The sequence below is a fragment of the Triticum aestivum genome, chromosome 3B (assembly GCF_018294505.1).
Source record: "Triticum aestivum cultivar Chinese Spring chromosome 3B, IWGSC CS RefSeq v2.1, whole genome shotgun sequence".
NCBI lineage: Eukaryota > Viridiplantae > Streptophyta > Magnoliopsida > Poales > Poaceae > Triticum > Triticum aestivum.
The window spans coordinates 257,541,655-257,565,254 of NC_057801.1; the positions used below are offsets into that span (position 1 = coordinate 257,541,655).

At 45.9% G+C, this 23,600-nt stretch overlaps 4 protein-coding genes across 9 annotated transcripts; 2 read left to right on the top strand and 2 right to left on the bottom strand.

The window, feature by feature from the left end:
* Positions 1-3,028: 3,028 nt before the first annotated feature.
* Positions 3,029-12,142, bottom strand: LOC123069616 (pentatricopeptide repeat-containing protein At5g57250, mitochondrial). 5 transcript variants are annotated; one of them, XM_044492509.1, is made up of 7 exons: positions 8,703-12,142; positions 8,343-8,597; positions 6,814-6,910; positions 4,973-5,265; positions 3,687-3,807; positions 3,422-3,487; positions 3,029-3,331 (listed from the first exon to the last, which is right to left on the bottom strand). In XM_044492509.1, exon 1 carries the CDS (start codon positions 12,022-12,024, stop codon positions 8,761-8,763), a length of 3,264 nt encoding a protein of 1,087 aa, XP_044348444.1. In that variant the 5' UTR covers positions 12,025-12,142; the 3' UTR covers positions 3,029-3,331; positions 3,422-3,487; positions 3,687-3,807; positions 4,973-5,265; positions 6,814-6,910; positions 8,343-8,597; positions 8,703-8,760. The 5 variants fall into 5 exon arrangements, with proteins under 5 accessions (XP_044348444.1, XP_044348445.1, XP_044348441.1 ...); XM_044492510.1 differs by lacking the exon at positions 3,687-3,807; XM_044492506.1 differs by having other exon boundaries at positions 3,029-3,487.
* On the top strand, positions 4,831-6,788 carry LOC123069619 (peroxidase 15). The gene is made up of 3 exons (XM_044492515.1): positions 4,831-5,197; positions 5,740-5,931; positions 6,027-6,788. The coding sequence occupies exons 1-3, from the start codon at positions 4,973-4,975 to the stop codon at positions 6,609-6,611; spliced, it is 1,002 nt and encodes a 333-aa protein (XP_044348450.1). The 5' UTR covers positions 4,831-4,972; the 3' UTR covers positions 6,612-6,788.
* Positions 12,143-12,249: 107 nt separating the features above from the next.
* On the top strand, positions 12,250-19,393 carry LOC123069618 (mediator of RNA polymerase II transcription subunit 27). Of its 2 annotated transcripts, XM_044492513.1 has the most exons (7): positions 12,253-12,584; positions 16,358-16,519; positions 17,416-17,869; positions 18,504-18,563; positions 18,656-18,724; positions 18,874-18,917; positions 19,013-19,393. In XM_044492513.1, the coding sequence occupies exons 1-7, from the start codon at positions 12,280-12,282 to the stop codon at positions 19,152-19,154; spliced, it is 1,236 nt and encodes a 411-aa protein (XP_044348448.1). In that variant the 5' UTR covers positions 12,253-12,279; the 3' UTR covers positions 19,155-19,393. The 2 variants fall into 2 exon arrangements, with proteins under 2 accessions (XP_044348449.1, XP_044348448.1); XM_044492514.1 differs by lacking the exons at positions 18,874-18,917; positions 19,013-19,393 and having other exon boundaries at positions 12,250-12,584; positions 18,484-18,563; positions 18,656-18,697.
* A 181-nt stretch (positions 19,394-19,574) lies between these two features.
* Positions 19,575-23,387, bottom strand: LOC123069617 (cyclic dof factor 2). Its single transcript, XM_044492512.1, has 2 exons — positions 22,963-23,387; positions 19,575-21,370 (listed from the first exon to the last, which is right to left on the bottom strand). Exons 1-2 carry the CDS (start codon positions 23,128-23,130, stop codon positions 19,919-19,921), a joined length of 1,620 nt encoding a protein of 539 aa, XP_044348447.1. The 5' UTR covers positions 23,131-23,387; the 3' UTR covers positions 19,575-19,918.
* Positions 23,388-23,600: the final 213 nt, after the last annotated feature.

Genomic DNA, 23,600 nt, shown 5'->3' on the forward strand with positions numbered 1-23,600 from the left:
GAGGTCGATCGATCATTTCTCTCGGTATGCATGACGAACTTCTGTACTCAATGGTTCCCTTCATTTTCTTACTAGCTAGCGTGTCGAGGGCTATATGTATATAGTACGTAGCGTCGACCAAGCACGGACATAAGAGAGAACACTTCTCTCTATTAATTAGCTAGTTAACACAATATATGAAACACCTAAATTAACCCCCCAAAACCCCCAACCCCCCCCCCTTTCAAAAAAAAAAACAAAAACCCCAACCACTGGAATGTTGACGCGTGGATGCCATTTGGTCCCGGTTGGTGCCACCAACCGGGACCAAAGGCCCCCCTGCCAGGGCTCGGCACACCGGCCACGTGGAGGACCATCTGTCCCGGTTCGTGTTTGAACCGGGACTAAAGGGGGAGGTATTAGTAATGACCCATTAGTCCCGGTTCATGAACCGGGACTAAAGGCCCTTACGAACCGGGACAAATGCCCTCTTTTCTACTAGTGTCTGTGTCTCCATCTCTAGATTTATACACTACTCAGGTAGTTTTTTGTACGAAGCATGCATGCATCTAACTAAAGGGAATGACTCATTTGAATAACGATCGCCTCCAGGCCAGATTAGATAGGACCAACAGCTAGCAGATGAGGATTAAGAGCCTTGACCTAAAAAGTGAAATGAAGATCGAAAAGAAGACCAAACTAAATACTACTAGCTACTCCTACTCCAGGTCCCATATAATTGATGTGCACCCATCGAACTCAAAGTCAAGTGGCTATGCAGATTCCATGTGCAGTAACTAGCTGCTGGCAGGGGCAGGTGAAAATGCCGTACAGGCACATCCAGATGGAACCAGACGAATCGGCGGTTGGTTAGAGTTAGTACGCTAGCAGCATTGTACTATTTTCTTCTTTAGCTGTGGCGCTCCACTAGCTCTAGCTCTATTGGCTTACAATATCATAACTATTCACTGATTTATACGTACTTTGTCTTCTTGGGAATCTGCGTTATGTATGGGCAATTTGATTATTGTGATCAGTGTACAGATGCATGGTGCATGATGTGGAGTAGATAGATAAGCAAGTGTGATTGTTGCATACTTAATACGACAATATATGTCCCTTGTACCTAGCCTTATAGAGTTTTGCCAGAACTGGTGGATTAGATGAATGTATGCGGTGTTTAGTTGTTGTATAAAAACGTGTGAGATGATTGAGCAATGCATATGCAGACGTGGGCGATTTTCTATTTTACTGGTATGAGTCACATCCCTTTTCCGACTTTCTTTTTTCAGATCACGATGAAAATAGTGCTTTTGAGGGTGCTCATTTTAACAAGCCCTCTGATTGAGCCATAGAAAAACAGTAGACAAGGAGACCATGCACCGCCAAAAAAAGGTAAAGACCGGTAGTGCATCTTTTTTCTTTTCATTTTGCCAAAACCAGTGGTGTATACTTAATGTGGTGTCCCCTGGTGTTGCTGGTATGCCAAATGCTCTAGCAGCTGGTAGTTTTCATCAAACTGTAGATGTCCACGGATGCGTTTATGACTCTTTGGTATCCCATATGTCAGGTAGTAGGTATATATGTGATTGTGTTACCAGCTCTTGCCACGGTACATTGGATTCTGATGTATGAAAGCAGAGAGCATGAAAAATCACTAAATTGTATTCCTATAAAAACTAGTGCAAGCTTGATGAACTGTAATGTGTTTATAGATTTAACTGGAGTCCCAAGAACATAACAAGTTGTATGAACTTCAAACACATGTTTGATATGCATGTACAAAAAGTACTCCGAGGGTGATTAGCAAGCTCCAAGATGTCCAGGAAGATTCAAGGAAATTCCAAAACGTTTCATAATTGTTTCAGCAAGCCTCGGCATGCCGCATGACAAGAGTAAAAGTAAGTATGTCACACGTGTATCCGATTGCCATGGAAATCAAATATAAGAGAGGAGTATATTACTACATATAGTGAGAGTGGGATATAACCACATTCGTAACGAAAGGGCCTAATTTATTGCCAAATTGAAGTGTGACTAAGGTTTGTTCTAAGCTGCGGAATAACCGCATCGTTCTGTATACTCGTAATACACTATGTATATATTTCCTTTTTCTCCAAATTTACATTTTTTTTTGCTTTTATCTTCCTTTTTACGCAATGAAACTTCGCATAGCAGATACGCAGCCACGGTGTCAAATATTCACACAGCGCATTGCTTAAAATGCTGGTTTCAGAACCACAAAGCTCCTTAATCGAGCCAACTACACTTCACAAAAAGAAAAAGGAAAGCATGGAAATAAATTTTAACCATGTCTTGGAAGCTAAGGGCCTTCTCTGATATTCAACAAAGCAGTGATCAACTTGGCTACCAGTATAAGCTACTGTTATGATAACGATGATCAGCAAGGCGTCTATGCTAATGTATCTGATTAAATACTTGCCCTTTTTCATAACACAGGTCAAAAGTCTTCTATGCTTAACTGAGTATGTTTAACATCAAGAAAAGTAGATTTCACCTACTAAAACTGTCAAGTAACATCATAGGGAAGCCAAATACAATAATGAGAAAAAACAGAGTACTTTGAAAGAGCTTTCCTTAATAATGTTCTCTTTCTACAAAAGCTTGCTTAAGCAGACTGCGGTTGGTAAAAGGAAGATCAGACAATACCTTAAGGCACTCTCTAATCAATCATCCGTTGCGAAGTCCTTTATTCAGGGAACAAGTTGTAAGAAATCATTGGCCAATTACATTGGAAAATCTGTGTTGGTTAACTTCTAAGAAACATGTGGGACCTGTTCAAGATTTGCCTTTTACTTCTACAGTAAGCATGATTGGCGTGGAGTTAAGAGTTGATTGTAGGAGGAGAATGGGGGGAAAGCGAATAGGAAACAATTATGACTCAGGATCCTCCTAACAGCAGAAAGTCAAATGAGCAGGCACTCTTATGTCGCTTTAGTTTCATCCCGGGGCTTTTAGCAGTAGGGATACATGCCAAGGGGAGGAGTCCCATGTTCAACATCGACACAATGTAAAATGCTGCTAGATATGAACTTGAAAACTCCTAGCTCATATGAATTTTCTTTATGCTCATTCTGTCTGTGTTAGTTTAGCTAGGATATTAATTTGCAAAAAAAAAAGAATATATGACAGTGCTAGGTCACAAATTGGTCTCCACATTTGTGTACTTTTCTTTCTAAACCAGAAAACGGTTACCATGCACACACGTAGCATAAGCATACCTGCAAGTCATATGCAAAGTCCCTGAAACTCTGACTCTCTGGCAGTAACAACCACGCTGTTGTTTTCTTCAAGAAACGGCCACTGCTATGTGCTGTGAAGAGAAACAAGGCTGCTGGGCCCAGTGACAAAACTTAGGAACAGTTGAAAGTACTTCCAGGAACCTGCTCCCGGCATCAATCAATGTAGGCCATGCAAGTACCTAACCCAGATTCATCACGCATCCTGTGCCTCCAAAGTTGGTACAATATCGCACATCTCCTTTGACCTGATCGGCATCCATGCACGTGTGTTAGCTAGGGAAATAAGCCCCAGGCTGTACAGAAGGCAACATGTCACACACGTTCTCTGGCCTTGGCCATTGGATGAACCATCGAAAAGTTTCAGTGAGGTGGGAAAAGTCACCTAATTCAGCATGATTCTACGATAAGACACAGCAATAATGTCCTAATGATCTTAGACATTACCCTTCATCTAGAAAACCTGTATTTCTTTTAAGGCACCACGCTGCTGTAGCGGCATACTTTTATCCCCAAAGGCGTGGGATACGAATCCCTGTTCCCATGATGACCAATATAAAACCCCTCCCTGCATACAGTGTTAGCGCTGATCAATACCTTCTTACCTGTAACGATACTTATGTATAACAAAAGTACCAGTATTAATTAGGAAGCAAACCTCTCGCTTTTGGTTACGCCATTTTGTGTACTTTAGCAGCTTGGTTTCACATATGATATACGATGTATTGCCATGTGTATAGAGAGGCTCCTAGAGACTAGTGGTTTGTTAGGGGTGGGCCCACCGTGATACAAAAGGTTAAATTAAGGGAGACATCGGACCGATGACTGATCTATTGTAAGATTGTACATGCCTTGGTAAGGTAATTCAAATCAGTCATTGTGACATTCCGATTCAATCACTGTAACATTCCAACTCGCGAAGGGTGAAACTAAAAAAAAGGCAGCCTGGTGCACATAGCTCCCGTTTGCGCAGGGTCCGGGGAAGGGTCCGATCACTTTGGGTCTTTTGTACGCAGCCTTTCCCTACATTTCTGCAAGAGGTTGTTTTCAGGACTCGAACCCGTGACCTCATGGTCACAAGGCAACAGCTTTACTGCTGCTCCAAGGCATGGTCACGAAGGGTGAAATTACATTATTAGTTCACAAAGCTATTGTGTATGGATATGTTTGTCTAAGACATTCTGTACTCGCACCTTTGTAGAATTTTCATAGGAATGGTTGTTCTTCAAGTGGTGATGGCACTAACGATGTTTCATCAGTGTTACAGTGTGCATTTGTATTTAACTTATCGATAAAATATTTACTGAGTTTAAACTTTTCTAAGAATCTCCATGTACACTTGTCTACCAAATCACCAAAGCTTAAAGTTTGAGTAACTAAAACACTAGAAATGAAGACCGAAACAAGACATAGGACATAGCACGCTTTGGAAGAAAATTAGATGATTTGAACCTTTGGAGTTACTTGATAGAAGAGTTATTGTTGAAGCAGTTGAACACAATGCCGGGTAGCTCCCTTATTTTATATGCATCGTCTAACAACCCAGCTGCCCTGCAGCATCTCACCGTTCTCTCCCAGAAACCACCCTTCTTTCTCTTCCCTACATGCACCCCATCCTCCTACTATATAAACCACCCCATTCTGCACCTCATAACCCACAAGAAGAGAAGTAGAAACAAACAAATAACAAGTCTCTTCTATTACTTGTACAAAGTGCAGCTAAGGACACTTACATGGCGACTTCCATGAGTTGCCTGTTGGTGCTATGCCTTGTCTGTCCCCTCCTTGCTGGTGTCGTACGTGCCAACCCATGGTACGGCTTGTTCCCACAGTTCTACGACCACTCTTGCCCGAAGGCAAAGGAGATTGTGCAATCCATCGTGGCGCAGGCTGTTGCCCAGGAGACCAGGATGGCAGCATCCTTGGTCAGGCTGCATTTCCATGACTGCTTTGTCAAGGTCTCTGTTTCCTCTTTCCTATAGTATCCTTTACATGTTTCTACAATGATACTTGCTGAACATAGTTCCTGCAATGTAGTACAGAAAATTACTATTTCATTGTGAGTCTGTGACTAATAGGATAAGCTATGCATTTTATTTCTGAACTTACAGCAGTTCCAATGCTTAACTAAATGCCTAAAGTGTTACTTTTGCTATATTTGTCCTCCATATGGGGAACCTTGTCCTCAGGAACATGGAAGAATCTGTAGTTCCTAGGCTAAACTTTTAGTTTTACCAATGATAAGATAGCCTGCCTACAATGCCCATACGACCACTACTTATTGTCTTGATGACATGATCGAGTCCGTACCATGATTGCTTTTTCCCCAAAAAGATGGCGATTGCTTAATTCAAGTGCACAATAATTGGCACTCTCCATGCAATGCTCATCCTTCACAAAATCCATGTACCTGATCCAAGGAAACTACTATTTCGTTGTATGTACCCAATCTATGTAGTACCAGTAACTTTTTCTGACTTTTTTTTTCTTCTGTGTATAGGGGTGCGACGCATCCGTGCTACTGGACAACAGTAGCAGCATAATCAGCGAGAAGGGGTCCAACCCCAATCTGAACTCCCTCCGCGGGTTCGAGGTCGTTGACCAGATCAAGGTCGCCCTTGAGACAGCCTGCCCCGGTACTGTCTCCTGCGCCGATATCCTCGCCCTCGCCGCCCGTGACTCTACTGTCCTTGTATGTGCACACCAAAAATAATTCTTTCCAAGATAGCATGAATTAAACAATGCGTCCAGTATTTGTGATTCTTTGGGACCCAAATTAACCTGCAGGTTGGTGGCCCTTACTGGGACGTGCCGCTCGGCCGCAGGGACTCTCTGGGCGCGAGCATCCAGGGATCAAACAATGACATCCCTGCCCCCAACAACACCCTCCCCACCATCATCACCAAGTTCAATCGCCTCGGTCTCAACGTCGTCGATGTCGTCGCCCTCTCAGGTGGCCACACCATCGGCTTGTCCCGCTGCACCAGCTTCCGGCAGAGGCTGTACAACCAGTCGGGCAACGGCCTGGCAGACAGCACACTGGATGTGTCCTACGCGGCGCAACTAAGGCAGGGGTGCCCCCGCTCTGGCGGCGACAACAATCTCTTCCCACTCGACGTTGTCAGCTCGACCAAGTTTGACAACTTCTACTTCAAGAACATCCTTGCCGGTAGGGGTCTCCTCAGCTCTGACGAGGTCCTGCTTACCAAGAGCGCGGAAACAGCAGCACTCGTGAAGGCGTACGCGAATGATGTGCATCTCTTCTTCCAGCACTTTGCACAGTCGATGGTGAACATGGGCAACATCATGCCACTGACTGGGTCACAGGGGGAGATCAGGAAGGACTGCAGGAGGCTCAACAACTATCACTGAGTTACTGAAGCTCCTGAAAGTGCTGAATTGTGTGGGAAGTTGGCGCCATATTTTGTTTGAATAAGCAAGTGTGGTTGTAATTTTCAAAATCGCTTGATCATTTGTGTTATGTAATTGCATTATGAAATGTGTGTAATAATAATTCAATATATAAGATGAGTTCACTTGTTTGCTTTAGAGCTGGTTGTTTGACATAACTTACCAAGTTCTGACTTCCAAATTTCACTCATGGTATACATCCACCTATTGTTCAACAGCTCTCGTGGTACTCCAGCTGTGCTGACTTCAAGATTTATCATCTGTCAAAATAAAATGGATCAAAAAGAATTAGTCTTTCAAGATACTTATAAATTATTGATTCAATCTTGTTATGCCTCCAAGAAATATCTCGGACGGTTATGGAACCAGTATAACTAAATATGACTTGACCAAGTTTGCGCTGATGACCACTAGGATACACCACATCGTATTGCTGTGCCATACTAGGTTAATAAAACAAGTAAACCTCCTAATTTCTAAATGAAGAAAATCAGGTACATGTGATTCTTTTCAGCACAAGTTGTTCAAAGCTAGCAGCTGTGTTATCTTTTGATGACAGCTGGAGAAATCAGGATGCCAATCAAACTGGAACAAGAGCAAGTGAGGAGAAGTGCCCAAAAAAGAGGAGTCCAGTCTCCTCCCTTGCTCATCGGAAGAGCGCAACCTGGTGCATGTAGCTCCCGCTTGCGCAGGGTCCAGGGAAGGGTCCGACCACTTTGGGTCTATAGTACGCAGCATTTCCCTACATTTCTATAAGAGGCTGTTTCCAGGACTTGAACCCATGACCTCATGGTCACAAGGCAGCAGCTTTACCACTGCGCCAAGGCTCCCCTTCTGCTCATCGGAAGAGCAAGCAAGGAATTATCACACAGTAAACTAGTCGTGCCAAGTTTCACCATAGTAATCAGAGATGCAAATCATGATTGCAAAAATAAATTCAAGGATCTGTGATGTTGATATTTCATCAAACAGATAGGTATAGGGCAACTTGCATTGCAAACCCTCAGTTCCTGCTTTCATACTACACTAATACTGTTAGAACTCATGGACGAGAGGTGTAATCAATACCGCACAGGATACTTGGTTCCAGCAGAGAGGAATTTATTTGTAGACTCTATGCTTGAAGTCACTCATTAGCTGAGAACCACCAGCTCAACATCCAGAGAAGCTGGGAGCAAACTAAGGCATTTCATAAACTGGTTGCTTCGGGGAATTAGTTTTTTGAGCTTCTTGTGTCAGGGGTTCATGATATTTCTTTACAACACCGAAAATGACACGTAGGTTTCTTGAAAATCATATTTTAATTTCTTGAAAATCATATTTTAATCATGTTTATCTGAAACCAGTAAGTTCCCAGATAGTTGTGGCTAACCTCACCCGGTTGAATTAAAAGTTTTTTGAAAGAGTAAAGACCATCTAATAAATGGCCACATAAATCTAAGTATAGAGCAAGGGTGATTGTGTTCCGTTCATATGTACAAGGTTCCATTTTCAGTTTGTACAGGGGCAAATGGAAAGGCAGACTACTAGACTAGCCGCTTTAACATGTATTAACAGAATCTATATGTGAAGCAGGAGACAAGAGAATCATTACATTGTCAAAGATTTCAAAGGAAAGATATTCGAATAGGGCTAGAAAGTGAAAATAACAAGACAATGAGGGAACAAAGAGCATATAGTTAAACTAATTACCTGCAGGTCCATTGCTCTTACAAGCTTTCTGTTTGCACCATTTTCTCTCGGGTGGTGTTTTTTTATCACCAAGCCCTGGTAGCTCTACTAGTAGTTTACTACCCTAAGTTGATCTGATTAGTCGTTTAAGTGCATTTCTTGCGCAAAGAAGTGCCACTGGTTTCCTCCTTTCTCATGCCCTCCCAGTGTACCACTGGTTTTCTTCTGTTGCCAACTGCCAGGATGGTCAATGATGTCAACAAATATTTGCTTCACCTACAAAACACAGAATGCATATTAACAAAATTCTCAAGGATGCATTATGAAGCCTCGGTTATATCTGCAAGAACATGGTGTACTTATGAGAGTAGCTTTGCTTACAGAAGATGATACAATGGGCCAGAAGAACTTCCCTAATAGATTGCACCGGTCACCAAACTTAACCAGAATTCTGAATCATTGCTTCAATTGCCTTATTGGCCTTAACCAGCTCCCCTTTTGAGCAAAGGGAAGCAATAGCAGGATAATATGTGTCAAAGTCGTCATAGAAAGACTTCCCTAGCAGATTGCCATTGTCAATATCAGTCTTATCACTTGCTGTGCATAAACTATCAGTTCTCTCTGTCATGGGTTGCATTGTGCCTTGGGAACTTCCGTGGAGGCAATTGCTAGAAACATCAAAATCGGTTGAACTTAGAACTTGTTCTGAATCTGTTCTAGGATCACAAGCATCATCAGTTCTCTGCAGCTTTTTGAGCTGACCAAGTGTATTAGAACTATTAGAATCTGAAGAGGATACAGACATGAGTCTCACTTCACTTAGGATAGTCACAACCTCATCGATCTTCCCTTCCTCACATGCAGAAGACAGAAGAGCAACAAGAGATTCTGTTTCAACCTCATATCCTACGTTGTTTATTAGCTCAACAACTTGTTTGGACTGAAACATCTCCCTCAAGATGCCCCTGGACTCTTCCATCCTTCCTTTTGCATAGAGCCCTTTGACCAAGCTCATAAATCCGACAAAATCTGGGATCATCTCCTTACAATGGTATTCATTAAAGAAGCCTAATGCAGCTTCAGTGTCACCTTTCATACAATGCCCACTAATAACTGCACCAAGTGTAAAAGCATCCGGATGTAGACAAAGCTTCTCAAAATGAGACATAAGCTCAAGCGCTTTTTCAGCTAAACCATAGTTACAGTAACCACTTATTAGCATGTTGTAAACACGGGTAGTGGGTCTGATACCTTTGTTGGACATTTTCCGAAACAATTCATATGCATCATCTAAGAAACCTTCTCTGCACAAAGCACCTATAAGTATAGTGTAAGTTATCATTGTTGGAAGAATGTCGCTTCTTTCTAAGTAATCAAAGAGCCTGAATGCTTCAGTAAAGCATCCGTGCTGGCACAAACCACCAAGAACAGAGTTGTGGATGATAATGGTTGGATGAATCCCTTCTCTTTTCATGCTTTCACACAAGTCTAATGCCTTCTCAAGATAACCACCTTTGCAAAGGCCCTCCGCTACTATAGAGTACATGGCAAGATCCACCGAAAATCCACTTTGTTCAGCTTCCTTGAGAAAATTATATGCATCCATAATTTCTCCTTCTTTCTTTAGTGCAAAGACAGCTCCTCTTAGAACACTGATAGGAATGCTGCCACTGTTCATGTTACTTGAAAACCGAATAGCTTCACCAACACCCTTCTTGCTGAGGTGACAAGACAGCATATTAATCATTCTAGGTTCATGCAGGCCATGAATCTTAATGAATTCACTTAACAATGGTTCTACGACCTGTTCATTTCCATTGCGGAGTAAGCTCTTGAGTAGCCTGTAGAATGTTTTGCTTGATACAGCAAAGGCTTGTGTTCTGAGTATCTTGTAAACATATAATGCTGCCTGGCAACAATCCCTGCTGCTTAAGAAATCAGAAGCATAATTGCAAATAGATGAAAACAAGCCCATTTCTAGTTCATCCGTCTTACGAATGAAATTTAGCACACCTTGTTCACCACCTTCTTTGAAATTTGCATGAATCAACTTCCTATAAGTACAGGAATCAGGCCTTAGTTTTTTATGAATGAGATCATGGAAGACTTGATCAGCAATGGTGACCTTTCCTCCATTACATAGTGCTCCAATCAGGCAATTGTGAACAACAGTACTGGAGAATGATGTATCTTTCTTGTACTCATCAAACAACTGAACTGCCCTGTCAAAATCCCCAAGTTTACACATCATGTCTATGAGTGTATGATAGGTGACAGTATTAGGGCTTAAGCCCATATCACGCATTCTATGAAACAAGCTGCAGGCATCCTCCACCTTGTTGATCAGAAATAATGCTTTGATAAGTACATTGCACGTGACCACGTCAAGTGCAATCCCACTACTCTCAAGCCTAGCCTTTATCGCCATAACACCGGTCGTATCCTCTTGCTTAATGTAACCGTGTAACAGCGTGCTATATGTGAAATTATCAGCAGTAACACCTTCAGACATTTCCGCAGCCTTGGTAGTTTCACCAGCTTTACACAAACCATTTATTACTGCATTGTAGGTCACTGTCCCAGCTTTTACCCCCTTGCTCTCCATCTCTCCAAGCAAAGAGATAGCCTTATCCAAATCCCCCTTTTTGCACAAACTGTCGATTAGAATTGAATATACATACTCATCCACCACTACACCTGTTTGTTCAAGTTTCCTCACTATTGAGAAGGCATCCTCTAGCCTATTCCTCTTGCAGTAACCACCAACAAGTGACGTATAAGTGATCAAATTCGGCTTAGCACCCCGTCGCTCCATCTCATCTATGAACCCCTTCACTTTATCCACACTACCTTCTCTACACATCCCATCAATAACAATAGTGAAATTAACCACATCAGCTGCAACACCCTTGTCTAACATCAGCCGATGCTCCCGGAACCCTTCCATCAACAGGCCACTGCTCATGTATCCATGAACCAAGCTGCTATAGAACATCGCATCACCCACCATACCCTTCTGTTCCATCTCCCTTATCAGCTCCGCCACGTCACCAATTCTCCCCTGCCTTCCGAGCAAATTCACAACCGCAGTCAGTGTCACCAGGCCTGGCTCAAACCCTCTGACCTCCTTCCTCACTCTATTGTAGAACTCCAAGCCAGCCTCGGCCTTGCTGGCCTTGGAGAAGCCAGAAATGATCACACTACAAACACGGTCGTCCACCTGACATCCCCTCGCTGTCATTATATCGAACACCTTGAGCGCCCCGACCATGTCCCCACGGGCACACAACTCAGATATAATCGCACGATAGGTGGACGGGGAAAAGACAGCTCCGTGATCCTCTACACCAGCAGAGAGCAGCTCCAGCGCAAGGCGAGGGTCGCCACGCTGGGCGCAGGCCCGGCGGAGCAGCGCGTCCCAGAGCCGACGGGATGACGACGCGGACCCGGCGAGAGCGAGACGCCGAGCGGCGTCATGGGGGAGCGCGGAATCGAGCAGCGCGGAGGCAGCAAGGAGGTGGGTGCGGGCGGTGGGGCGGAGGGAGTTGGCGAGCGCCTGGGAGGCGAGGGCGCCGACGAGACGGTGCCGGCGGAGAAGGAGCGCCGCGAGCATTCGGTCCACATGCTGCTCGGTGATCGCGCGACCGAGCTTAACGAGCGTCGGCAACGGTAGCGGAGGGGGTTCGCCGCCGGGGAAGCCCATGGCCGTCGGCGGTTAGCTGCTGCCGCGGTGTGAGTGCGAGTGTGTGTGTGCGTGGGGCTGTATCCAAGCGCCGCAGTGAAGCGGCATTTGGCGGTCTCATTAGGGCTGGGCTGTATCCGAGCTCACTTGTATTTTGAGTCATGGGGCCCATACCAGATCTCTTTGGGCCTCATTTTCCAACAATGGGCCGACTCTAGTAAATGGCCACAAGGTTTAGCCAGTCCACCATGAGACAACTCCCGCAGAGGAGAAATTATGATGCAGCAGTCGCAGGCGACGGCGGCGGTGGCCGCACCGGCGGCGGCGGCGCGCGCGCACGAGCCAGCGGGCGGGGACGCGCCGCCGAAGCAGGTGGCGCAGGCGATGGAGCGGCTGGGCCGCGCGGGCAGGATCATCGCGGACATCCGGCTCGGCGCGGACCGCCTCCTCGAGGCGCTCTTCGTCGCCGCCAGCGCGCCGCCGGACAGCGCCCAGCAGCAGATCGAGAGGAACGAGGAGGTTGTAGCCAAGGAGGAGGTCTCCATGCACCGCCACTTCGACGACCTCCGCGCCCTCGGCAGGTACTCGACTCCGCCCGCGCCCACTTTCTTCCATCTTGATCTGGGAGCTTCTTGTGAGCTCCCTTGGGTGGTTGTATCGTTTGGTTTGGGAAACGAATTTCCGCTGGGATGGTTTCTGAAGCGTGTGGACAACAGCCACTGTCCCATCTTCTGCCGGTATGCCTAGGGGAGGTCGTATGCCTATGCCCTAAATCTAAATCAGGACATTGTTGAGATAGTGGAAACTGGTACATGTTTAGATTATGTTGGGGAAATTGATGCCTGTGATTCTGGCTAAGCTAATTTGAGTTGCGTAGCTGACTTTGCAAGAAAATTGTAACTCTTGAGGGTTTGGTCATTCCCCTAGATACGCATATCGTACTTTGAATTCTATAGCTATTTTTCGCGGATCATGTTTGGACTTTAAAGGTAATTTGGTTAGACAGAGTTACTGTCAGCTAGATTCTGATCTTCTTTTGTTCTGCTTGGCCTAGTTTGTCCTCAACAAGGAAAACTTTTCGTGTAAAATATCCATGAGAAAATTTGATAACTTTGAACAAATGTATTGAGAAGTTTAAAATGAGATTGCGCTCTGATTTTGACAGAATCTCAGTAATGTTCCTTGCTAAGGCCCTCAGGTAGCCAGGTCTATGTTTTGCTTAATCACTCGACTTTGATCTAGATTTTTAGGTGTTTGTGGCCTTTTCTGGAGACATAGCGCGATCTATTAAATTGGGATAATTCTAATTATGTATAACACATGTTTTATACCTGGCTGTTTTGTTTAACTGCTATAGCTAGAACTAGCATTTAGCAGCTATTGCTTCAGTGTGACCATGGCCATAATTTTACGCTTGGAAGTCGCCCTACAAACATTTATCATGTTCAGCGAGCTCTGTAATTTTTGTGTTGGATAGGAAATTGTGAATAGTTTGATAGTCTGCTTTGTGGTACTGCCTGTACGGCGCATGAACAGCTGCAGCAATATAATCTACTTATCCACCTGCACATCAAAGATGTGCGAGTTGTCAATCCTTATGAAGCTGTGAAGTTACTTGTTAATTAATTGTAGTTTTACATATATGAGTTAAGTTTTGAGAAAATGCTGAAGTTACTAGATAAGGCTAATAAGCCATGTGATTTGACTTTGGTAGAATCAAGTACTCTACCAGGTCTAGGGCGTAGGCGGTAAGGGAAGGATGGAGGGGGACGTGGCGAGGAACGGGCGCGCCGGCGGCAGGGCGCCGTCGCGAGCTAGGAGAAGGGCGGCGGCGGTTAGGGCTGTTGGCGGCTAGGGTTTCCGGCTCCTCAGGGAGCCGGGCAATAGGAGATAATATTCTTCTTATTGCTTGATCTGAAAAGAGTCTTACAACTTATATTTATAACCTAGATAACTTGCGCACGAATTTAACCTAAGATAACTTGTGGGCTAAGATTGCCCGATGGGCCTTCCATATGACAGGCCGGACATAACACTTCTCCCCGCCTGCACAAACAGCTCGTCCTCGAGCTGTAAGGTGGAGAAGCGCTTGCTTGAACTCCGTGAGGTAATCAACCAGCATCAAACCCCTTCTCGACATCTGGGGCGGCCAGGTCGGCGGCGACGGCGTCCTCCGGAATGTAGTCTGCTACCTCCAGGTAGAAGAGTCGCGGGCAGGCGTGGCCGGGCTTGTAGGGTTCGTCGCTGTTGAAGCACAACCCTTGGCGGCGACGCTTGAGTATCTCGGCTGGGGTGAGCCGGCGGAACGGACGCGCCGCGGTTGCGGCGGGAGGTGCCGCGGTCGCGGCAAGGGGTGCCGCGGAAGCCTGCACAGGCCGTCCTGGTGCAGAATCCAGCGAAGGTAGTGAGCCAGCGGCCCGAAACGGTGAGTCCGGCTGAATGGCCACCGCGCGGCGCTCGAATGCGCGGGCATAGTACATGGCCGTCTGGAGATCGGGGGGGTCCCGTAGCTCGACGTCCACGCGAATATGGTCCGGTAGACCGCCCACAAATAGCTCGGCGCGTTGAGTCGCGGAGACGCCCGGCGCGTGGCACGCCAGGGCCTGAAAGCGGTCGGCGTAGTCCTGCACCGTGGATGTGAAGGGTAAACGGCCGAGGGCCGCCAGGCGGCTCCCGCGGATCGGAGGCCCGAAGCGGAGGAGACAGAGCTCCCGGAAGCGCTCCCATGGTGGCATGCCGCCCTCGTCCTGCTCAAGGGCGTAGTACCAGGTCTGCGCTGCGCCTCGGAGATGATAGGACGCGAGCCAGGTACGATCCGATGCGAGCGTCCGCTGCCCTCGAAAGAACTGCTCGCACTGGTTGAGCCAGTTGAGGGGGTCCTCCGTGCCCTCGTAGGTGGCAAAGTCCAGTTTGGCGAAGCGAGGGGGTGTTGGCCCGCCGTGGCCGGGGGCGGCCGCAGTCGCCGGCAGCGCGTACGCCGGGGCGTAGGTCGCCGAGCTGGAGGGGTGATCAAACCGCAGGGAGGGCGTTGGGTGGTCCGGCGCCATGGAGTATACCGGGCCCGGAGACGAACCGGTCGCCCACGCGAGGATCGGCGATGGTGACGGTGGAAACTGCACCTGGTGCAGGGGCCGACCCGTGGCCCTAGACGCGGGTGGTGGGGCTGTCGATGGTGGCGGCGCCTGGGGGAGCTGCTGCACCGGCGTCTGTGTCGTGGGGGCCGGCGGTGGCGCTGGAAGAAACTGCTGGGTCGGGCCCCCCAGCGGCGCGGTGGAGGCGGGCCACGCTGGCCAAGGCTGTCCCGTGGCCGAGTAATGCGGTAGCAGCAGCGGCGGCTGGGGCGCCCCTCCGTAGGGCGCCTGGAAGGCCGGTGCGGCCCATGGCAGCGGCGGCGGCCCGTAGACGGCGCTTGGTGGCGGGGGCTGGTTCCCGGCGAGGTAGAGGGTAATGCCCCTGACCGCCTGGACAAGCTCCCGCAGAGTGGTCGACATCTCCTCGGGCGAGAATAGTGGGGGCGGATCCGCCGTGGGGGTGATGGGCGCGGGCGCGGTGGTGGTGGTGGTGGTGCCGGACGTGATCGCCGTCATCGGCGTGGACGTGGCCGGCGGCAGCGAGAGCGAGGGGGAGGTGGATGACAGCGGCGGCGGTGATGGAGGGAGTGACATGATCGGCCTGGTGTCTTTGGATACCAAATTGGTAGAATCAAGTACTCTACCAGGTCTAGGGCGTAGGCGGTAAGGGAAGGATGGAGGGGGACGTGGCGAGGAACGGGCGCGCCGGCGGCAGGGCGCCGTCGCGAGCTAGGAGAAGGGCGGCGGCGGTTAGGGCTGTTGGCGGCTAGGGTTTCCGGCTCCTCAGGGAGCCGGGCAATAGGAGATAATATTCTTCTTATTGCTTGATCTGAAAAGAGTCTTACAACTTATATTTATAACCTAGATAACTTGCGCACGAATTTAACCTAAGATAACTTGTGGGCTAAGATTGCCCGATGGGCCTTCCATATGACAGGCCGGACATAACAGACTTATGGGTGATGAAAGCTATAAAGGTATCTGGAACCAATGTGAATAAAGTTCAGCAGCATACTTGAAAGTTATGAGTTAGTCACACTATTGTCCTACTGAACTGAAGTAAGCATTTATATTCATAAAGACATCATAAGTTATGTGCATCCATACCAAAATTTCTTTGATTCTTTTGAACTTTTCAAGAGTAATCCCACATTTTTTTTTCATTAACGGTTGGGGAATAGTCATTTAAAGGTTCAACTGTATCCAAAGTATCATGTATTCCTTTTTTTTAATATTTATTTTGTGGTGATTAATTCATTTTATTTATTTTTTCTGTTAGCAAGGCAATTGGAAGAGTCCGGGGTTCTAAATGGGGCCCTTAAAGCTCGAGGAAATTCATGGGGCTTGCACATGCCACTTGTGTGCCCAGATGGTGCTGTTGTGGCCTATGCTTGGAAGCGTCAATTGGCAGGCCAAGCTGGTGCATCAGCTGTTGACAGAACTAGGTGAAATTCATTACTTCCATGATGTTTGCCTTACTCTTGATTTGCTATTGATGTGCAGCATTTTTTCTCGGGAAAATGTAGAAAAATGTCTGTCTCAATGTGTTCAGATTAAAAGAAGTATATGTACAAGCCTTAAGAAACCCACTGGGAACACAATGTCTGTGGAACCAAGATTGAGGTTACGATGTCACCCGAACTGTACTTATACTTTCATAGTGTTTAATAGATGATGGACACCTGGTCTCTACGCACTTTTGTGTTGTTTCCACATCCACCAAGAGGTGAGCTGGATCAGCAATCATGGACCACCAGAGGTGATACCATAGATCTTATCTAGGAGAGTGGCATGCGACACTTTCACGGTTTCACCAACCATCAGTGCGCTAAAAGATACTCCCTCTGTAAAGAAATATAAGAGTGTTTAGATCACTACTTTAGTGATCTAAATGCTCTTATATTTGCTTACAGGGGGAGTAACTGACAAGCCCACCTTGATGCTAGGCGACGCCCTGTCACCCAGCCAGTTTAGCCCACCCAGGCGGGCCCCTAGCCTGCTTGCCTATTCAGCAATTAGGTGCTAGGCACTGTTTTACAGCCCGACTAGCGCCTAACGCCTTGGTGAACATGGCCAACCATACAATCAATTGAATGTATATTCAATGTTTTTTTTGTATAGTGTTACTCTCTAAAATACGATTATAATTTCTGGATCTCTCACTCACTCACTCCCTCTATATGTGGTTATGCGCGCACTGGTTTATGCCTAAATGGAGAAATTGCTCTCCCGATGTTATTTCTTACTTTTTTCATGCATACAATTTCTAAGTGCTATATACCTAAAAACTTGGGAGGAAGATTTTGGTTTGGGATTCATCTTGTTTCAATGTTGTTTTCAGGTTAGCTCTCAAGGCCTTCACTGACCAGAAAAGAAGATTCTTTCCTCATCTAGAAGACGAAGTTCTTAACCATCTCCATGATGGTGAATCTGGTATTGCTAAAAGGCCAAGGATGCCTGCGGGCAACGGAGAGCTGGAAGAAAAAACTTTGTCCGAGATACTTAAGAATCTAGAAAATGAAGTACCCAACATGAAAATATCCACGTATCGTCGTTTAGATTGGTCAAAAAGAGCTTCATCATTAGCATCTCTAATGGATGATGACTTTGTGGATCCATCTAAGGAGTTGAACCTGCAAAATATGGGAAAATCGAGACCTGGTTCTGTGACGACTCCGATAGATCAGGTTGCAGTAATTGAGTTGCTGGTTCCTTCAATATTTAGAGTTGTAGTGTCATTGCATCCTGCAGGATCTGTTGATCCTGATGCTGTGGCATTCTTCTCTCCAACTGAGGTAAGAATGTCTTCCAAAAGCTGACTTCATTCATGATTCATCACAATTTTGAACTTTGCATAAGCAGACAAGCACTGGTGCAAAAAGTGTGTGTTCACTACCGTCTTCAGTCCAGAAATAACTGATGTATTGGACTTGGACAGAGTCTTAAGATATAACTTTAACCACTAACTTTTACTATAGTACAAGCATAAAACCCAAGAAAGATGTAATATTTTGGAAATACTTTCCGAGACAAATATGTACATATTATTTTTCAAGTTTCCGATATATGTTAAATGGTTTGGCAGTCAAAGTTATAAATTTTGACCGAAGGTATGTCCAAAACACCGCTTCTTTGTGAACTGGAATGAGTAGCCAATACTCCCTCCGTCCGGAAATCCTTGTCATCAAAATCATTAAAAGGGGATGTATCTAGACGTTTTTTAGTTCTAGATACAACCCTTTTTATCCATTTTGAAGACAAGTATTTTCGGACGGAGGGAGTACCATATAAGTAGTTGCTTATGTAGCAAGATCACTTTCTGTGTCTTAGCATGTTCCCATTGATACACTTAATAGGCAAAGTGAGCATTCTTGTTGATAATGAGTGGGCAAGATATTATTTCTGACAGATGCAGTTATCCTCTGTTAGGGAGGAAGCTACCTTCATGCGAGAGGCTTGTCGGTGCATCACGTCTTTAAGCATGTGACGGTAAATGCTTCTTTTATAATCTTTGAGCTGATTATTTGTTCCCATAAGAGGCATTCGAAGTGAAGCATGGGTGTACTGTTGTGATTATGTAGGAGCATGCTGACAAGGCATTGCAGTACTTCATCAGTGTGGAACCCAGTAAAGCACTTTCTATATTATTGGTGAGTTGCAGCAAATTTTAGTCATTGAGATAAATATACTGTATGGCAGTAATCCAGTTATTACCAAAACTTATCACTAGAAATCCATTGCAACAATTCTACCTTGCTTTTGTTTTAAGTAAGTACTAACAGATGCAAACCTTTTGCAGCATTGGATTGCTGATTATCAGACTCTATTTACAAAACTTTGCAGGTAATCCCCCTTAGATATGTAACTTAATTTGCATCATATCATCATCAATCATTTCTCCTGTACAGACAAGTAACACTGCATTATTTGTCATGCAGTAAATGCCGACGGCTTCTGCTCATGGACAAGTCTTTGGCTTTGCTTCTACCCCCGGTTCACCGCCCCTACCACCAGATCTCAAGCATTGGTTCAGATCATCAGGAAGCCTATCACATTGGATGTTCTTCCTATGATGCCTGACGCTTCTACGCACTCTGGACTTCTAGCTAGGATGTTTCTAACACCGTCACCCGACTGTATTTGTGCTATACCAGCCTAATCCGTAGGACGATGAAAATGTTGTAGTGAATTTTTAAGAACTAAAGGCTTGGTGATCGAGGGGTTACTCTGTTTGCATTTTCACCTAACCTGTGTAAAACCTGTGTATCTCATGGGCAGAAATTGTGGTAAACAGATGTTGCAAATTTTGATAATTCTTATGTACTGAGCTTTAACTGCACTGTGAAACTATTCGTGCACCCATTGTTGATTTGTTTGTCGCTGCCTGAGAAATAATTATAGAAAAGAATAAATATGTATAAAAGAAACTTCAAATTGGCGGATTACATGTACCGTGAAACACTGGAATAATTATCTGGAAAGGAGTAACTGAGCTCGACATCTCAAACTGTTTATTGATAGTACTATAAATAGTCTTCATCAGTAGCAACGTTAAATTGTTACAACCCGCACCGAAATAATAGGAGTGGCAAACCAGGTGATTGTACTCCTGACTTAACCTAATTACATTGTTATAGATAACCAGTTTGTCAAATATTTACAGTACACACCTCTCAAGTAAGTTCTCATGAAAGCTCTTTGCAAGCTCCACTGCAGGTCAGTGGCTATTCAAAAAGCTCTCCTTTGGTCTTTTCCCATATCGCAGAGCTATACTATTATGTACAAATTTTACTACAGGACAAGCTGTGTTGCCAAAATGTATTAGATAGGCAGCAGCCATCAGTTTAAGAGCTCTCCTGGAATGACTGCGACCGAGAAAACGCTGCGGGGTTCGCCTGTAAAGCACGGGCAGGGCGTGCATCTGCTGGCTGGCCCTTGCTCTCACCCTTGAACTGAAAAGGCTTGAAGGCGCCAGGGTCTCCAGGTTTGATGCCAAGAGTTGCCCATATGGAACTCTTTGCTGCCTCGTCGGGATCATCGATGCGGAGTGTCTTGGGAACCCACAGTGATTTCTCCTCCTTGTCATCTTTCTGTGGATTGGAGTCCCTAGAATGCTTCCCCAGAGTAGGAGACCCATTGCCTGAACAGCTGCTGTTGCTTGACCCAGACGGAGATATGCACCCATTGGTCCCGATCCATGGTGTGTTCCATGCCGCGGCTGGCCAGTTTGGTAAGCAACCCCAGAGGGCAGGCGGAACAAGAGGATATGGAAACGGGGGTGCAGGAAGCCTTGAGCCTGGCATCATGGGAGAGTTCATCCATGGCGCCGAACTAGTGCTGCAGCTTTCTGATGGAGAAGCAGACTCGGGCATACTTCCACCCGGCACCATTACAGGAAGGTTATTCCACCCCATGCTCCATGGGTACATGAAAGGAGCTCCAAGGTAATACTGAGGCACCGGACCAACCCCATTACAGTAAACAGGTGCTCCGTTCTGACCAGGCAGGACTGCGTTTGCAGGTAATCCATTGTTTGATGTGGTAGACGATGTGCACGAGTTATCTTCCCTGGTCTCATCTCTTGGTACGGATCCAGCATTGGTCACATTCTGTTCTTCAATGTTCAGCACCGATACCATCGATTCACAAAGTGGCACCTCAGGCCCAAACTTGAGAACTGTTTCACTTCTACTGGCTGATTGTGTCGGGATGGAAGGTAGAGATGCAAGGACTTCTGGGTTCACTGTGTTAGAGATGTGTACTCTAGACCCCAGTAGACAATCAGGGGCCATCAACAACTGACGGTAGTGCAGCGCTGAATTCTTGCTTTTGCGCCTCCCAGCACCAACAGGTACGTTCCTCATACTCCCCCCTGCAGTCCAATACCTTTGGCAATTCTTACAGAAGTGCCTAGGCTGATTAACATTGTAGTTGTTGTAATAACAGAACTTTGTATCCATGCTGTTGCACCGAGGGCAAGGTATAATCTTATCTGGCTTCTTGAGCACCTTAACCTGGCCTGATTCGTCATTTGATTTCTTCTCATTCTCCTCCTTAGGGTCTGACGCTGCTTTCTCTTCAGTATTGCTTATCTGGGCCTGGTCATCTTTCTTATGGTCCAAGGTAGACGAACTGGCTGTTTCTGCATTTTCTTTGGCTTGTGGTGCATCAACCTCCATTTCGTTGTCTTTTCTCTCTCTTGGTTCATCACCCTTCATTGCACTATCTTCTTTCTCTTCTGGCGCATCCACCTTCATTTCGCTATCACCTTTGTCTTCCGTTTCTTTGTGTTGTTCCTATAAGGTTGCAACACGAGATACTGTCAAAAGAGTACTTCAACTCAAACAAAACTGAAGTTACTGTATTTAACATCTTATAGAAGTGGGAACATTATGTTTCTGCAAATGCACCAACAGGTCTAAAACATGACCATAAATCGGATCAACTATAGTCTTCATAGGGAACAATATTGGCTAACAAACGATCTGAGGTATTGGTTATGTTACCACTCCACGCATAGAGAACTTGGAAGTATTGCGTCCTCAAATACTAACCAAAACTAACATAGTGTGCGCATTTAACCACAGTAAGACAGCGTTAAGAAATACGCAGAAATTCGTCACGGGGTTCAAGTTCGGCTGCTTGAACACAAAATCGAAATTCGATCAGCTTAGTGCAACGGCAATAGACATTTGTAAGTTGGGCCCGAAAAGAACAAACAAAGAGGTACTGTACTGCATATGGTGACATATGATATGACATAAATTTTGCGTGCCCTGCTTTAACAAGATCAAGGTATTCTGGGCCTGGTGTTCAAAATAGAAGCCCCCAGGTGACCACTCGTGAACAAATGAAGATGAGAAGGCCCTTGAAGGACTGCCGCATGCTCAAAACAAGCTGAATTTTGCATGGATAGCTTACTCTGCACTCCTAACTGATAACTTCTGAGGAAGCAGCATGACAACACCCTACCAACTCTGTTGTGTCCTCACCCAGCCATCTATATGTAGGCAACATGTGGTATGCCATCTTCTGTTCATGCACCAAATGGAAGCGATAACTAACTTTTCAATTTACTCCAGTTATGGTAATAATTCCATGTTCAACTTCATTTTATCTAACGAAATAAGGTGTAACAAAAATGAGAAGAAGAAGAAGAAGAAAGGCAAATGATATACAAAAATGGTTTGCTGGTTCCCAGGCGACTGAGAAATTACTATTTCTAAGCTACTTCAAAACAAATGTTCCATTGGGTCATCAAGATTTGTTCAAGTACAGAACTATGAGAGTAGTATCTTGATCGGAAGGGTATTACCGTTGACTCAGAGATTAGTAACTCCGAGGAGTCCCATATAGTATAGTATAAAAATGAATAGACGATTATTAATCCCCATTAATCAGCATCTCACTCACAGCATGGTAGTACAATTATTGTACCTCCGGACCCCACAGCTAGGAGACCTTTCACAGCAGCTTTTTTGGAAACAAAGATAGAGCCCAAATAGGAGAAACCGACGTCCAACTGTGCCTGGCCAAAGAGATTACCCCTCCTGTACTTTTGGACCTATCCATTCTGAGATCCAAACGAAACCTGGTCTATTTTATCATCATGCGGGTCACCTGATCAGGCATGCACATCCGCGCCGTTTATCTAAACCTCGAGTCCACTCTAAAATTCTAAACCTCCAATCCGCCCTCGTTCTCCAATTCGATCGCCGGATTATTTTTCTAAACATTTTCTAGTAATTTTTAGTTTTATTATAAGTATTTTGCAATATGCAGACTCTAAACATGATGAGATGAAGGTGCGCCTCCTTGATTTCACGCGAAAACCGAGGAACATGCGTATTGAAATTGTCGATCAAACAAAAGCCCTCCTTGAGCTAACCTTATTATTATCAGCCTCTGGCTCGGCCTCCGACGCCGGCGGCGGCGGCGGCGGTGGGTGTTCGGAGCCGGCCGTCGCCTCCGCTTCCGGCGGCCCGGGCGCAGCGTCAGGAACCAACGGGATCACCCGCCCGAAGAGCTTTATGCCGGAATCCATCTGATCCGACATCCTCGATCCCACCCGCGGACCCAGCAAGGATCGATCGCGGGCTGCCCGCTGCCTCTGCTATTGCCACTGGAAGTTGAGCGAAGTTGCGAGAGAGCAAACACCGAGCTGGTGGAAGGAGGGGAGAGGAGGGGCTAATGGATATAGCTGCTACTCTACATGGGGAATATGGGATTGAAGGACGCTGCTTGGGTGCCGTAACTGCACCTGCAGTTGGGTCAATGGCATGTGGGCCAGCCGTCTGTTAGGCCCACATGTCATTGGCCCAACTGCAGGTGCAGTTACGGCACTGAAGTTCAGTCCGGGATTGAAGTATGAAGCCGAAAGAGCAAAAATAAAAGGTACTAGGGGAACTTCAGAGTGGGCACTTCTTTTATTAACAAGGGGGGTTAATGCATGCGTGTCCTCCACAGGCATAATAATTGCACATGCATCCTCATGAAAAGATAGTACTCCTCTGATTTTTTTACTCC

What these genes read in the sequence shown, in the direction of transcription:
- LOC123069617 (XM_044492512.1), bottom strand. Translation starts at nt 23,130, where the DNA reads ATGTCGGATCAGATGGATTCCGGCATAAAGCTCTTCGGGCGGGTGATC. An exon ending in CAGAGGCTGATAATAATAAG is followed by an intron (nt 21,371 to 22,962) that starts GTTAGCTCAAGG and finishes GCAACCTTATAG; the next exon opens with GAACAACACAAAGAAACGGA.
- LOC123069616 (XM_044492511.1), bottom strand. Translation starts at nt 12,024, where the DNA reads ATGGGCTTCCCCGGCGGCGAACCCCCTCCGCTACCGTTGCCGACGCTC.
- LOC123069619 (XM_044492515.1), top strand. Translation starts at nt 4,973, where the DNA reads ATGGCGACTTCCATGAGTTGCCTGTTGGTGCTATGCCTTGTCTGTCCC. An exon ending in TCCATGACTGCTTTGTCAAG is followed by an intron (nt 5,198 to 5,739) that starts GTCTCTGTTTCC and finishes TTCTGTGTATAG; the next exon opens with GGGTGCGACGCATCCGTGCT. An exon ending in CCCGTGACTCTACTGTCCTT is followed by an intron (nt 5,932 to 6,026) that starts GTATGTGCACAC and finishes ATTAACCTGCAG; the next exon opens with GTTGGTGGCCCTTACTGGGA.
- LOC123069618 (XM_044492513.1), top strand. Translation starts at nt 12,280, where the DNA reads ATGATGCAGCAGTCGCAGGCGACGGCGGCGGTGGCCGCACCGGCGGCG. An exon ending in TCAGCTGTTGACAGAACTAG is followed by an intron (nt 16,520 to 17,415) that starts GTGAAATTCATT and finishes TGTTGTTTTCAG; the next exon opens with GTTAGCTCTCAAGGCCTTCA. An exon ending in AAGCACTTTCTATATTATTG is followed by an intron (nt 18,725 to 18,873) that starts GTGAGTTGCAGC and finishes AACCTTTTGCAG; the next exon opens with CATTGGATTGCTGATTATCA.